The 15,549-nt window shown below is 38.0% G+C and overlaps 3 protein-coding genes across 11 annotated transcripts; 2 read left to right on the top strand and 1 right to left on the bottom strand.

Annotated features, from left to right (window-relative positions):
- The first annotated feature begins 23 nt into the window (after positions 1-23).
- Positions 24-5,242, top strand: LOC100247687 (uncharacterized protein At5g02240). Its single transcript, XM_010655958.3, has 7 exons — positions 24-936; positions 2,333-2,604; positions 2,697-2,733; positions 2,834-2,931; positions 3,805-3,866; positions 4,485-4,608; positions 4,769-5,242. The coding sequence occupies exons 1-7, from the start codon at positions 660-662 to the stop codon at positions 4,886-4,888; spliced, it is 990 nt and encodes a 329-aa protein (XP_010654260.1). The 5' UTR covers positions 24-659; the 3' UTR covers positions 4,889-5,242.
- An 878-nt stretch (positions 5,243-6,120) lies between these two features.
- LOC100264811 (UPF0161 protein At3g09310) lies at positions 6,121-9,809 on the top strand. Of its 7 annotated transcripts, none has more exons than XM_010655960.3 (5): positions 6,121-6,384; positions 6,464-6,523; positions 6,667-6,807; positions 6,955-7,046; positions 9,344-9,809. In XM_010655960.3, the coding sequence occupies exons 1-4, from the start codon at positions 6,213-6,215 to the stop codon at positions 7,011-7,013; spliced, it is 432 nt and encodes a 143-aa protein (XP_010654262.1). In that variant the 5' UTR covers positions 6,121-6,212; the 3' UTR covers positions 7,014-7,046; positions 9,344-9,809. The 7 variants fall into 7 exon arrangements, with proteins under 7 accessions (XP_010654262.1, XP_019076931.1, XP_059595103.1 ...); XM_019221386.2 differs by lacking the exon at positions 9,344-9,809 and adding an exon at positions 8,848-9,201; XM_059739120.1 differs by lacking the exon at positions 9,344-9,809 and adding an exon at positions 8,561-9,201.
- Positions 9,810-11,558: 1,749 nt separating this feature from the next.
- On the bottom strand, positions 11,559-14,799 carry LOC100252795 (scarecrow-like protein 9). 3 transcript variants are annotated; one of them, XR_002030690.2, is made up of 3 exons: positions 14,644-14,799; positions 11,879-14,250; positions 11,559-11,744 (listed from the first exon to the last, which is right to left on the bottom strand). XR_002030690.2 is itself a non-coding variant. In XM_059739121.1 (2 exons), exon 2 carries the CDS (start codon positions 14,190-14,192, stop codon positions 11,961-11,963), a length of 2,232 nt encoding a protein of 743 aa, XP_059595104.1. In that variant the 5' UTR covers positions 14,193-14,250; positions 14,644-14,799; the 3' UTR covers positions 11,559-11,960. The 3 variants fall into 3 exon arrangements, 1 of the variants encoding a protein (XP_059595104.1); XR_002030689.2 differs by having other exon boundaries at positions 14,562-14,797; XM_059739121.1 differs by having other exon boundaries at positions 11,559-14,250.
- Positions 14,800-15,549: the final 750 nt, after the last annotated feature.

Below are 15,549 nucleotides of genomic sequence, written 5' to 3'. Positions count from 1 at the left end.
TGATTAGAATATTTTATATTTTAAACATACCAAGAAGACATTATTAGGAATTGAAGCCTAGCTTGTGCTACCTCATTCAACCCAATCGTCATATCCTTATCTTTAGCCCAATTATGATGATGAGAAAGGATTTGATTGGTCTATGTGTCAGTTGTGTGAAATTTTGCATTACAAAATCCCACGGAGTTGATGTTACCAAAAAGTTGAATACAAAAGAAAGAAAAAGGGAAATAAATGGAGGGGAAAAATTAAAAAAAAAAAAACAAAAACAAAAAAGCAGAGACGCGGTGGGGGCCCAACATGCTTTATTGGGCTTCTTCCTGTTCGGCCTTGTTAAAGCTCATTTCCAAGATCTTGGCCTATATGCCCGTACAAGCCAAGCCCCAGTTCATGGGCCTAAAATGCAATCAAAGAGCGAAGTCGACTCGGCCCTCTCCACGCGCTTACTCAGGTGGGGAGACGTGGGTTCCATACTACCGTGTGGATGGAGCGTCGAGCGGCGCGTGGTAGAAGGCGCACTGGGTTAGCAATTGTACGTAGTTAGATAAGGTAACGACTACTTTGGCGACAAGGGAGAACATTTCTGGGTGGTTCGCGAACTGGGAGGTATTAACCACGGCCGAATGGACAGAGATCCGTCCTACTAGTGGTGGATAAATATGGCAACGGCGACACGTGTCCCATTGGTCTCAACCACCTCTTCAAGACTCCGACATTGCCATCAATCGAATTGGGTGGAGTCTTCATTCCCATTAAGACGACAGCCAGGCAGTTACAGGCTCTTTAATAAATCCCTCTGTTATTCTTCTTCTTCTTCTTCATCCTCATTTCTTGCAACAACTAACAGGAGGGGTTTCAGAAGACTTGGAGTTGTAGTTTCAGCAGCAATGGCGGATTTGCCCACAGTTCTTGTTACCGGTGCCGGCGGTAGAACAGGTACACCGGTCCAAATTTTCTCTTTTCAAGCATGTATGCTGAAGAATATAATGGTTTTTGACGTGGCTATGGGGATTTCCACTTTGTATGTAGGGTGGGTGGGAGGTTTAGGGAATTGTTTGGGCGAATCAGTGGGAATTTGGGCATGTGATGTTTGAATCTTTTTCCCATAAGGGTTTCATTGATTGTAAATCTTTTGGTTTGTGAAATTGGAAAAACTCATATTTAATTTCATATCAGTTGTATTGTGTTCTGGGTTGTAGTCCGAGCGTCTCGTAACACCCAAATTTTATAATGGTCGGAGGCTGTTTGATTGGCGATCCGTGGTTCGGGAAGTAGATATTTCTATTGAAACAACACATAGATTTTCCCTAGAATAGTTTTTGTCTTTTGGTAAATATTTCTACTTTTTTTTTTGTCAGATAAAAGAGAAATACTGATTTACAATAGAGAAACCCAATTGAAAATCTAAAGAAGACGTCTATGTAATCAAGCTAAATTTCCACAAGGGTCCAAGGATAGTTTCGGTGGGCTTTGTTTCCTGACAGACAAAAAGAGCATCTATTAATGAGGGGGGCACGCAATTTATGCATGAAGCATACACAAAACAGCACAACCAAAACAGAAAAAGGCATAGTAAATAGGAAAAGCCTGTAAAACACCACACGATCCACAGGAAAGGGTATCTAAGATCCATCATGGAGAATCTCTCCATTTCCAAAGAAGCATGGGACCATTCCAAAAAGGAATTTAATGAAGACCTCTTTCAACCTTTGATCTGAGAGCTATTTTTCATTGACAATCCTCCAGTTACATTCTTTCCACATACATCAAAACAAACAAACTAACAAAGGAGAGTCAGAGCTAGACTGTTCTTCTCTTCTTATCTACTCCCTTAAATTTTCATTCAAAGAGGAAATTTCTCACCAAAGCTGGAAACACACAATTCAAGCCAAAAACTGCTAAGAAGGGTCCATAGCACTCTTGAGTTTTCACAGTAAATCAAGATATGATCAGTTGATTTTCCACCATCTTTACAGGCAGTGCATTTGTTTACCATTGTCCAATTCATCTTCATTAAAATATCTACAGTTAGGATCTTTCCCCAAAACAGCATGAGGATCACAATTGTGCTGCTGAAGACATTACCATTGAAATTGTGATCTCTTGATTATTGTGTTGCCCTTTTGGAATTTCACCGATTTGATTGTTAGATCCTGAAAATATTTCATGCAATGTCTTTGTGTTGCTCTATATGAACTAGGACAGATGCCAGTAATTTCCTGACTTGTGTTTACTCTCTTTGTAAGTGCAAATGGGTGGGAAATATCTTACCCTTCTCTCTTTGACCAAGAATTTTTTAATTTGGTTGATATTTATCGGTTAAAATTTTCAGGCCAAATAGTTTATAAGAAATTGAAGGAGAGGGCAGACCAGTTTGTTGCCAGAGGTTTGGTCAGAACAGAGGAGAGCAAGGAGAAAATTGGAGGAGCCGATGATGTTTTGGTTGGAGATATAAGGAATGCTGATAGCATTGTTCCTGCAATCCAAGGTGTTGATGCTCTCATAATTCTCACAAGTGCTGTGCCTAGGATGAAACCTGGGTTTGATCCAACTAAAGGTCAAAGGCCAGAGTTTTATTTTGAAGAAGGAGCCTTTCCTGAGCAGGTAACTACTTAGTTATCTGATTTTAGGATTATAGAATTTCTGTTGTCCATGTTTCTTTTGCCTTATGTTGAAAGTTTTCTTTTTTATGTTAGGTTGACTGGATTGGGCAAAAGAATCAAATAGATGTTGGTGAGATTTTCTTTCTGTCATATTAATCAGGTTATGTATTTATTTTCAATATGTTCGCTTTGGTATTGAATGGCCTGAATCATATTATCCATATTTACAGCAAAAACTGCAGGAGTGAAGCATATTGTGTTGGTTGGGTCTATGGGAGGAACAGACCTAAACCATCCCTTGAACAGCTTGGGAAATGGGAATATCCTGGTTTGTGATTCTTTTTTATTTTTGTTCAGAAAATTACTTACTCTCTTTAACAATTTGGGTGTCATGTTTGTGAAAATGAGTTCTCATTTTTATGAATGCTTTTTATTTGCATTATCCTTGTCTTGGTTATTCTTAAAAGCTTAAATTGGTGTTCCTATGGCTTATCACCATGGAATTATTACTAGCCTGGAAAGCTTAATGAGCTCATAAAACTCTCATACTTGAGACAACATGGAAAGGTCAAAGGTCTATTTTCATTGTTCAAATAGGTAAAGAATCTACATACAGGGCACTTGGAATTATCGTTCTAAAGAAATGATTCAATTTTATTTTTTCCTGCCATGGTAGGGCCACAGTTCTATGATCTGAAATGGATTCATACAAAACAAAAATTTTGATAGACAAAGAAAAGTAAACAATGGCTAAAAGATCATTTCTTGGAATGACTTGTGTTAAGAAAAACATACATGTTTCAGATGCTGTCTTGAAAGGGATTAAATATGATTTCTTTCAAAAGCTCCATTTACTTGCAATTCTAATAGGTCAGTGACACCCTACACTCCTTGTCTGTTATCTGGATCATCAACTCTTTACCAGTCTAAATGGTCGATTGCATTAGATTTGGAAAGTGAGAAGAATTACCTAAATGACAAGTGAGTTACTTAAATGAATCTTATGAGTAACTGGTTTACATCTCTTCACAAAATATTTTCCAGCTTCCAGGTTGTTCTTCACATTGTTTTTTATTTTTGGTGCCCTATGTTCTTATTGTAGGTCTTTTCTTTGTTTTTTCCTCCTGTGTTGTGAATTTATTCTGATCAAGGAAATGTATTGCAAGGCATTTTCTTTGAAATTATGTATTCCATTTTACAGGTTTGGAAGAGAAAAGCTGAACAGTATTTAGCAGACTCTGGAATACCTTACACAATTATAAGGTACATCTAACTTAATATTTCCAGTTTCTCAATAACTGTTAGTTACTTGATACAACATGGTTGACTTTTCTCTAGGTTATTATGTGGATAACATATTCTTTTACCCAAAAACCATTAAAATAACTTTTAAAATACAGACAACCTATCTTCTTTAAAGCCTAGCTGGTGCATGAGAAAAATGATCTCCTCATTCCTGTCTGGGAGTAGGAACAACTAGCAACACATTTATGCTCTTTAATTTCTCACCCTTTTACAACACAATGTGACAAAAGTATAATTTTATTTAATGATATTTACAAATTTTGTTCCTGACCATTTTGTCAAGCTTACGCAATTCCAACTGTACCATTCTATTTATTCAATTCCTTAGTTACCTGAAATTGTCCCAATAACTATTTCTTAAATAATGAAATTTTTGTAACAATAGTTGGTTTTCTCAGGTTCAAATTCCTTGAACTTTTTCTGGAGTTTCCCCTAATACCTTTCGTGATTCTATGATAATTATCTATTTTGTTTCAATGAGGAGTGATTTTAAATGAATTTATCAATTTTTATCTACATTGTTTAACTAGTAAGTTGTAACTAGCCAAATGACATGTACTTCTATGGCGGAAACAGGGCTGGAGGCTTACAAGATAGAGAAGGTGGCATCCGGGAATTACTTGTTGGCAAGGATGATGAGCTTCTTAAGACAGAAACAAGGACCATTACTAGGAATGATGTTGCAGAAGTTTGCATTCAGGTAATAGTTTACAAGGGCTTGTGCATGTTCATTATGCATTTTTTCTGTTTCAATTCTTGCTTGTTCTTCTCTGCTTACCATTATATATTCATACATAACGTTAGATTTCTTGGTTGTGCCCCATCTTGACTGAGTTGCAAATTACATGTTCTCTAACCAGGCACTCCAGTTTGAGGAAGCCAAATTCAAGGCATTTGATCTGGCCTCAAATCCTGAGAGAGTTGGTACACCAACGAAGGATTTCAAGGCACTTTTTTCCCAGATCAGTACTCGATTTTAATCAACAATTGCCATAATTATAAATGGAGGACCATTTTGAATTTAAGACTGTGATTCACCTTTGGACTGTAACAGACACATATTGCTTTGAGGAAAGAAACACAAGAAGCAGAACTAAGAAGTTATCTGAATGTGCATGGGCCTTGAGCCAATGCATTTATCAAGAATAAGTTGAGTGCTATCAATTAGCATATCATAATCAGATGCCTCTGAAAATCTTATTGATGAACTTATCTTCAATTGTATGTGTTATATTGATGCTTGAGATAAGAGTCAGTGCGACTGGCAGACTTGCAGTATGTATCCATTATCTTATGTGATTTATGAATCAAAGAATATGACCTGGATTCTTAAATGTATATGGTCTTTTTAGACGCCTGTAACTAGTTGGAGCAAAATAGTAATTGCAAAATGAAAGTAAAGTTATCATTTAAATCTAATTTCGTAACATGTCCAACAGCAATGGCCTGTGAGTAATTGGATCAAATGGATCCAGGCTCACAAATCTCTCCCTCTCCAAGCCATTCGATTTTACTCTTAAAAGTAGTTTGCTTGCCGTCAAAGAAATTCCTTGGGCTGGTGGTGTTTTTGAACTTTTGGTAGGGAGAGATTTCTGGATGTTGCTTCCCACCGCCAACAAGGAATAACATGGGACTTGGGGACTTGGAGATTCCAACATACATATGCTATGTTCTAATTTTGTTAGTATTTATATTATTGAGGATTTTAAAACTATTTTTCATTAGTTTTGAATTCTGAAAGACAGATTTATGATTGGAGGCAGAATGGCACTTCTTTCTCATACCTGATAATTACTAAGTAGCCGTTGGTAAACTATTTTTTAGAACTCTTTTCTATTATCCAAAATAAAAAATATAGAAAACATATTTAATAATTAAAATCTGTTTTCTGATTTTTATAATAAAAAAAAGAGTATTTTTAAATAATATATTTTAATTGTTTTTTTAATTATTTTTAGTTGTTTTTTAAAAAACTGTTTTAATAAATAATTATACAAATATGTAAAATGATTAAAAATAGAATATTAGATATAAAAATTATTTTTAAAATATATTTAAAAATATTAAAAATATTTTAGGTTTTGAAACAAATTTTTATTCTATAAAAATCAGATAACAAGTTTTAAAAACTATTTTTGAGGATTATTTTTATAAAGCGCTTCTTAATTTTTAAAATGATTATTTTTTCTGAACCTATAAATAAGTTATTATTGGAATAAAAAATAAGAACGAGAAAGAAGAACCCACCCCGCTCCCACCCTCTCTGTCAGAGCCGGTGACCCTGAGGAGGATATTGAGAAGGATATGGCAATTATGATTTCCCTGAACTCCCACACACCCTTCTTCCCTCAAAGCCCAAGTTTCAATTCACTCCCTCAAAAGCATAGCCTCACCTTGTCTCCTCCTTTCAAAACCCTACCTCGCTCTACCCGTTTCTCCCTCGACAAACACTCCCACCACAACTCTACTCCTCAAGGTATATTTATATTTATATTTATTTATTTATACAATTCGTTTATTCCAATCTTGCTCATCTGAAAATTTTCCGAATTTAGACAGCGAGGTGGACAATATTGGGGTAAAAGCTGCATTGTCTATGCTCAGATTCTATAAAAGTAAGTCTCTCCCATTTTCCTCCCCCACAATACTAATACTTTTATGCAGAAAATGGGTGTCTTTCTAATTCAATCTTTCTTCGGTTTAGGGATAAATTTTGCCTTTATTATTGGAAATAATTATGGTTTATGGTCTTGAGCAGGGGAGATATCACCTCTTCTGCCAAATAGTTGTAGATACGTTCCCACATGTAGTGAGTATTCCATGGAAGCCTATAAGAAATATGGAGTTGTAAAGGGCACCGTCTTGACCACTTGGCGTCTCTGCCGCTGTAATCCCCTTGGTACAATTTCTACTCTTTTTGCAATCTTGAATACCATACAAAATTCTGTGCTCTTTTCTGACCTAGTTATGGTATGTTTTCGGTCTTAAGAGTATATTTCACCTCATGGGCATCTGTAAATATGAAGCCAATTATATTCTTTTCCAGGTGGGTCTGGATTTGACCCTCCACGATGGTTTGATGAGGGGCCTCCACCAGAAAAATGAGACACGTCAATGGGGTGGCTGCAAAAGTAATAGGTAAACTTTTGTTGTTTTTGGTGGTTACTGATTCATCTAAATATTTTATATCCTATAATATAATATTTGTTTCTTTAGCTGAATGATATATGGATACCAGGATAAAGTAGTTGTCCTCTGGGAAATGAATGGTTCCAATTCATTGAATATGACTTGATGATACAGATGCATTGTATTGAAATGAAGACAATAAAGATAATTTGAGCAATCACCAAAGTGAGGGTACAGGATCAGTCTTAGAATCTCCTCAAATTCCATTATTCAAATTTCAACTGCCAGTTGTGTTGTTGGATGTCTGTTATTTTTTCAATAGACTAATTTAAGATGATGAATTTGTGCATTAGTTTATATGAAACACAATGGAACAGACATCGCATGAGAATAGGGCCACCTTCTTTCTTACTGAATCCTATTCATACATTGATTGATATCACTAGCATGATGGACCCCAGGAGTGATGTCCTGGTTCATTGAAAATTTTGAAGGAATGTTACTAGCTCCCAAAGAAATTCAAATTCTTCCCACAAATGTGATCTTATTTTTAGAACATCTTTGACGTCCAGTAGAAGATAAGAATATTGCAGTGGTTGCTTCATGATTTTGATAAGCAGAAGTGCCAGACTGTTTTCAGATGCCGAATTTGGAAGCAGATGGAACCTGGGAGTGAATAGCGTAGGTATTGAACACCAAGTATCCCTAACAATTGGCATCACAATATTCAATTTCTTCAACAGGAGCATGAGACTGAAAAACTTGATGCTCATGTACAATTTCACCCCGGTTTGGTGAGGATAGCGTTTCCAATATATTTTCCAGGTTTGGTCAAGGAGATCAGAATGCATTGATGTTTTGATCTTTTGACTGGATCACAAAAAAGAATTCCGCTTGTGCAATTTCAGGCTGAGAGAGGTGAATTGTTAAAATACATGTATAGCTCTAATGGAGGACTTATATGAAGCTGGTATTGACTAGAGGTTTTAAGGAAAAGGGATGGAAGGAAGTTGATGACTTCTTGGCTGTTGCAATTCCCTAAATAGATATGTAATTGGAGCACATTAGGTGAGATGTTGGTTCCAAAGAACCTTGTACATAGGCCATATGTTATTAAGGTAGGCTGGCATAAGATCAACATGCCGAGGATGAGGAGGCTAACGAGAGAAAAATTGTTGCTAAATAAAATGTAGTGAATTATTATTTGGAAGATCAAAGTGAAGAATATCTGTCATGTTTCTGCAGGAACTGTCGTTATCTTATTGTAAGTTTCTAATACTGCCACTGCCACTGCCTTCTGATGATTTGTGGCTGACTGGGTAACATTTAGCAGTTTGTGCTACTATAATTATGACAATTAAATAAGAAACCTTACAGACGTGATTAAGGATATGTTGTTTCTTTATTTTCTATTGGATATTGAAACATGAATTTTTTTTTCTTATTTCAGTTGAAATTGAAAAGCTAAAAGGACCACAGGGTCCTGATATCGATTGCTTTGTAATTATTTATGTATGATCTAGGTCAGGACATGTGGTTCTGGTGCACACCGGCAAATGAATTAATCTCCTTAAAATAGTTAGCAACGCAGATTCTAATTATGCTTATATCAAGAAGATAAGACATCAACAACATGACAGTAGATTCTGATTGCAAGTCAATTGGAGCTGTTTTATGAGAAGTCCCAAGCAGGCAACATAACCTTTGATTGATGAGTGAAATAAATTTTGAATCTCACACTTTTAGGACTCTGCTCTTGCCCCAAGGAACTAAGGGTCCTCTGTTTTTTAACCATTGCATTCTTTTCCAGGCACAAGGGCATTATAATTTCATCAGGAAACATGCCCAATCCCTATCCCAACCCCTCCTGAAGTATTGAACATGAGGTCCTCTAAGACACCCCACTGATATTTTCCAAGTCATAGGTTGTTGGTCAGTCATGTAAGTTGTAACATGCGTGTTCTATGATCTGTATCTGAGGAAAAGTAGGCAAGGTTTACAGACATCGATCATGAAATCAAGTTTTTTCTTATTGTTGAAGAGATGGGAAAGGAGGTGTTGATGAGCATGTAATCAAGTTTTGATCAAATTAGAAGTCTGAAGCTGTGCAAGTGGATGGTCGAAGCCCTCTTTTTATATCTGAGTTAAATCACTTTAAAATTCACGTTGTGGTCCGCACTAGTTCTCAAGCCGATTAACATCTTAGTCCTGAGAGCGCTCATCCAATGGTTCTTTTTTTCCTTCTTTTTTTTTTCTTTATTCATTTTTTAATTCTTTGACATTTTTCGAAACTTCCATTGCTGCAGTCGGATGTGCATTCAATTAAGAATTAGGCCCAACCACCAAGGGAAGCTTGGAATGGACTTCAGCTATCTTATCTCAAAATCGATTGGTGTTCAATAAGAGTAGGTTAAATTGATTATGACATTCAACATCACATCTCTTGGCCCATTTTAAGAACCATTAGTTGAGTGGCACATCACCGTCTGAATTCATGGAGGCCCTGTCATCATATCTTGATTTTTCCAAATGCCTACTGACCTTCCATGTGGGTTTTAGTTGCCATGATATGCATATGTTAAAGTGGAGGGCATTGTCATCCGTTCTCTTTTCTCTTTTTGAAGGGGAATGAGGACCGTTGTCCGAACATGGGATTAGGCATCATGGGGACATTAGAAAACCATGTAACATATTGTATTTTTAACTTTTGTATTATTCAATCAAATACGATGTGCTTTCCATAATTAAATGCAGCCCCTTTTGGCTGGTCTATCCATATTTGTTCAAGAGTTGGGTTTTTCCTTTTTTCTTTTGTTCTTTTTTTTAAATCTTGGCCCCTCTTTAAAAAAAGCCACGGTTGGAAGCACATTCTAACTAAAAATTGAAAAAGAAAACATAAAGACGCATCATTTTCATGAACATAGCTTTCTCAATACAAAATTTATTGGGGAAACTCGATCTTGCGCAGTAGAGCATCAGATTTTATTTTATGCTTTTGGCGCTATCTTTTAAGAAAGAACCAATCGCATCAGCGTAACTGAAAAAAAATCGGATTGCTTGTTGCGGTCCCCATGGAAAAAGCACCTTAGCCTACGCCTGTATCATTGGTCTTCTTTACCCTACTCATCGATTCAAGATATGGTGGGAGTTCACCTCAATACAAGTGACGTGTCCATCAAGGACCACCACTTCCATATGCCTCCGAAACCGGAAAGGATGAGCACTTTTGGAGAGAAAACTATTATTAAACAATAAAACAAATCTATATTTCCTGGGTAGCCGTTTGGTGGGATGATAGTTGCAATACTTGAGGCACTTTAAGCATTAAGTGATTGGTTTTGCAACAGTTTCAAATATTGTATTCCCAAGTTAATGAAAGTAAAAGTTCCAGAAATGTGCTGTTGCAAAATTTTATTAGTGGCGCCTACGGGGTTTAATTTTAACTAAACGGTTTAAAACGGGTTTGGGAATTTTTTTAAAACCCGGGACGGGTTCGGGTATTACCTTGTCTCACCCCATCCCATCCCAATTATATATAAAATTTATTTTTAAAATTAATTTAAATTTTATTTTACTATATTTAATATATAAATAATAATAAAATATTTTTTAATAAAATAAGTTATAAAAAATATAATAATTTAATTATTTATAAAATATATTTATTTTAATGTAATTAAAAAAATTTGAAGTAATTGTTTTAGAAAAAATTTAAAAAATTTCACAAAAAAAATAAATAAATGAGATGGGTATAAAAAAATCTCATACCTATTTTGTCCGGTTAATTTTTTTAAATGAGATGATAATAGAAATTATTTTGAATAAATGGGACAGGACTTGGGATGAGGACGATCCATCCCGAACCCGCCCTATTGCCATCCCTATCCCCACTGAGCACTCTCTCGTGGTTGTATGATACGCTATTGGCTCCTCTCTTTCCACATTGTTGTGTAAATATAAAATATCTTGCTTGCTTCAAAATTGAAAAGATAAAATCATAACACATCTCTGCGTAATATAAAATGCTGAAGGAGCAAGTTCCTGATCCCATCCTTGGGCAGCAGCGCATAAGAATATGGTTGTCAAAACTTTAAAGAACATCCATATCCAATTCAAGAAATATAGCCAACCCATGTTGGTTCCTTTTTTTACCTTTATTCTTTGGGTCCCGGTGTGGGGGGAGCAATTAATCTGTAAGACTAGTAGAGCATCAAATGGAGCAGTGAACAATGCTCTCATGTAACATTCTCAAATGCTACATTTGATTGTCATCAATATTCACAATTGGCTCATGTTCATTAACCTTTGAATAAACTTGGAACCACATGGGGTGGCCCATGGCTGTTATAACGTTCCTTGGCGAGTATTGGAACTTAAGAGGAAACGCAGATGAAACAAGAAGCAAAAGCCTCCATTCCATATCTCGTGGCCAGCTCTTTCTACTTGGAAAGAATGGGGCATGGTGAACATAATACAAAGGCAAGTTAATGCGGGCACAAGTGGCGAGAGATGCAGGCAACATAAGAAACAGTGGGAATTGTAATTAACATTAGATTGTGTTGCACAGTTTCTTCCTTTACATGTTAGATCTAAGACAAGATCGTGAGCATAAGATGACCTATCAAAACATCTACTGGACCAACACTACCCTGAATATGGCATTGCCCTTTCCTTAGGATGACCCGTAAGCGATTTCACCATAAAAACCTGCACCCAAATTCATCTGCTGAGTTAGAAAATTAGTAACTTTGATAGAAGAGGGAACAAAATTATATGGACACTTTTCACAACCACACCCAGTGGTTGGGGTGCTGTTAGAAAGCAAGGCAAAAACCTCTCACCCTGGATCCTGGGCTGTTGGATGCCTAAGAGATCTGCTGACAGACCAGGGTACTGATGAGCATAGCATGCATTTCAACTTCTCTATGCAGGTTTCCAAGCAGAAAGAGCATAGATGATTCGCCCCTTCCATCCTTGCAACATCCACTGGCTATCTTCATCAATCACAAAATCTTTGTGGTAGTTTGTTGTCACCCTTTCTGTTGCCCTTTTCATCGTCTCCCGATTCAAAGGCAGCTGCACAAACCCAGCCCTTAGGTTTCGGAGTTGCCACTGCTTGTATGTTTCTGGCCTCTCAACTCTCTCCCAGCCTTCACAAGCTATGACATTCAAGGCCTCCCTCCCAAAAATCTCTCTCTCAATCAGCATCCTCTCCCAATTCTCACGGAGTACAGTAGTCTCAAGCATATCAAACTGGGCAGAGAAGTGGAACAGAGCCTCTCGAAACCTGGTAACAAAAAAAGGGGCATTATAGGACCCATTAACAATCCCCTGAATGAAAATATCTGGCCTTATCTTCTTTATCATGTTAAGAACAATATTTCTTGGACTGTCCACTGCTACAGTCTCATCAAGCAAGGTCTCAAACCGATACAAACAGTTGACAACAAGCAGCTCATCCCTGTCGATCTGGAGTTCCTCAAGTTGAATGGTTTCCCATTTCTTTGCTATGGCATTGTATTCAAATGGCACATTGAAACTTGCAGCGTAATTCGCTAGGCGGCGCCCTGTCTCCTCAATTCGTTCTGCTGGCCGGAATCCAGGCTGGGGGAATTCTATGCCAGTAATACGCAGCTTTGGGGGTCCACCAGGTCTTGATGAGAGGCGTTGGATAAAGGTGGGCCATTGGAAACCATAGAGGATACCAAAATCTATGATGTGGAGTCTTGTTGCTTTCTCTGCTCGTATCATAATTGATCTGTTTGAGAAGAAATTTGACATCTTCCTGAATGGGCATACAGAAACATATAGATGGTAGGCTTTCAAAATATCGGCAGCAGATCTCCCCTTGCTTATAAGGCCTTTATAAATCTGGCTACCGGTACCAGCCAAGCGTGCCTCAAGACCATCAGCAAAACAATGAGCCAGTCTTTGATTCCCATCCCCAAAAGGAGAAGAATGCTGCCTGACCTGCTTGAGCAATTCATTTGCACTCCTCCTATCATCCGCTGCAACAGCTTGTGCACACTGAATCAAAAGAGTTCTCAAATCCACCACTTCCTTTTTCCCACTTTGTTTTTTACCCCGGCCCTTTCCACCATTGGATCCTTTCACTTGCCCATTTTGCTGCTGCAAATTACTGCTTGTTTCATTTTGCAAGGCTTCATGGGGTGTGGACGAATGGGGCTTGCAATTATTCCTATTACATAGCAACACCATGTCAAACATTTCTGACCTCAAAGTGGATTCAGTATAAACAGCTGCCTGCTTAGTACTCCTCTCCTCTTCCAATCCGATATCCTCCCTTTGAGGATTCTTCCTCACTCTTGACCCACTGGGTGAGTGCTCTTCCTCATCCTTTAGCTCCGACTTGACCACCACCTCGTTATTCCCTCCCTTCAGCCCCTGAGGTAACGATGCTTTCACCTCCAAATTAAAAAACAATTCATTACCAGAGGGAAGGAACTTACTAGCCTCCTCAACCCCCTTTTGGAACTGCCACACGGATTGGCTCTCATTGTATAAATCAGGAAGTTGAAGAGTACTATTTGGAGAGTCCACTAACCCATCCATGGTACTAACCACACTATTTGAAGAGCTAAAAGGCGATGCTTGTACCTGAGAGGTATTACAATCGCTTGGACTCTGAATCCAGCAATTATCAGCTAAGTTGCCACTACTGGTACCGCTACTGCTGATATAATTACTGTTATTTCCAGGGAAATTATCATCAGGGCTCTCGTAACTTTGATCAGCAAAACTGAGGTTGTGGTCAGGGGACGGAGGATACTTCTTGCCGAGGACTTCATAGAAGGATTTCTCAGCAGCTTGAAGATCCAATGACTGCTGAAGCATATAAGTCTGGTCCTCCATGTCTTCCTCCATAAGCATCTGGTTTATGTACTTCAAAACCTCATCAGAGAAATCACAGTCATCTTCCTCTGGGCTCACGCTCAAACCATCTGAGGCCGTATTAGCAGAAGCTGGATCTGGCTTAAGGTAGCGAACCTCCCTAAAACTGCGATCAAACAATGAGTTCTCAAATTTGGCTCCCGCAACTAGGTTGTGATCCGAAAGAATGGAGAAAGGTCGATTTCCCAATTGAATTCCATTGACGGAACTGGAGAATCCTCTACGACTGGGATCCATTATCATCTACTCCGCAATTACCGCTATCAAAGCTGGAACAGAATGCCTCAATTGAAACCTCAACCTACAGGATTTGAAAGTCAGATGGGGTTTGACTTGGAATATTAATTTTTTTTGTGTTCAACAAATGAAGCTTGCTCGAAACTCTAGAGCCACTCAATTACATATAAATAATAACGATTTTCACAGTTGCGTTAATATATGAATATCATAATAAAGAAAAGGAATCAGCAGATGCTATTACAAGTTACAACTGGCTTCCACCAGATTTGTCAATTCAACCATAAACTAAAAATAAAGATGAAAATTGTGGTTTAATCACTTGAAGAACCCTAGAGAATGATGAACTTGTGCGATGAATGAAGAGAGGCGTACCTGAGGGAAACCCTAGGAGAGAGAGAGAGAGAGAGATAAAGAGAGGAAGTGAAATGAGCGTGAAAAAGCTGGTGAGAGATACCACTCTTAAAACTGGAGAAGTGCCTCCATTGAGGGTGAAGCAGTGAGAACCGTTGATTTTACCCAAGTGGGTTGGTTTCAATTGTTCAAGGGAGTGGATGGAACCGATGAAAATTGTCTTCCTCTAAATTAAGACCTAGCCTATGACGGACGGATGGACAGGACGCCACGCGGATAGGCTTTTGATAATTAATAAATAATATTTTTTTGTCACTGAAAAGTGAAAACGCCCCCTCTCAGTAGTCCGTCCCAGTGTCGACGCATGTGGTGCAGGTGGTGGTGGAGGGCGTGGCCCACTATCCTGAAAGCGCGTAAAGACATGGAGGGCGAAGACGAATTTCTGATTCCGACAGTCATCGGACACATCCTAGTCCTGGTCCCAGTCCCCGTTTTAGACTTGGGTTGACTGCCGATGCCTTGGTTTTTGCCACTGCCCTTCCAAATTCCTGTCATATTGTGGAAAGGTCCAGCCAAATTGTGCCCATAATGAGGAAGAAGACCCACTATGGAGCTGAGCATGGAACCTGGACTTCCGTGGTGGTCTTTACATTCATATTACATAATGCTATCGTGCTGTGAAACTATTCTTTGGTTATGGACCTTTTTCCCAAAGGACGCCCAACACCAACAACAGTTTTAGGCACCGCATGGCCACCACTCAGTGACTTGGGCTGTTCAATAATAAGCCTTTCCCATAGATTCTCTTCCTTATCTTGGCATAACGATCATTGCCGTTTTCTATTGGGTAGCATCTATTCTTATCAACATTTCAACACGTTTACTTGTGAACAATTCTTCTAAATTTTTTCTTATTTTATCAAAAAATATGTGAAAAATAAAACAAAGGATATGAAGAAAATTAAAACATAAATATGAATTCGACTTCCATGGCAGAAAATCATATTAA

This window comes from Vitis vinifera, chromosome 8, assembly GCF_030704535.1.
Source record: "Vitis vinifera cultivar Pinot Noir 40024 chromosome 8, ASM3070453v1".
Taxonomy (NCBI): Eukaryota; Viridiplantae; Streptophyta; class Magnoliopsida; order Vitales; family Vitaceae; genus Vitis; species Vitis vinifera.
Note: the sequence above shows the minus strand (reverse complement) of the source record. Positions and strands in the feature narration are given on the sequence as shown.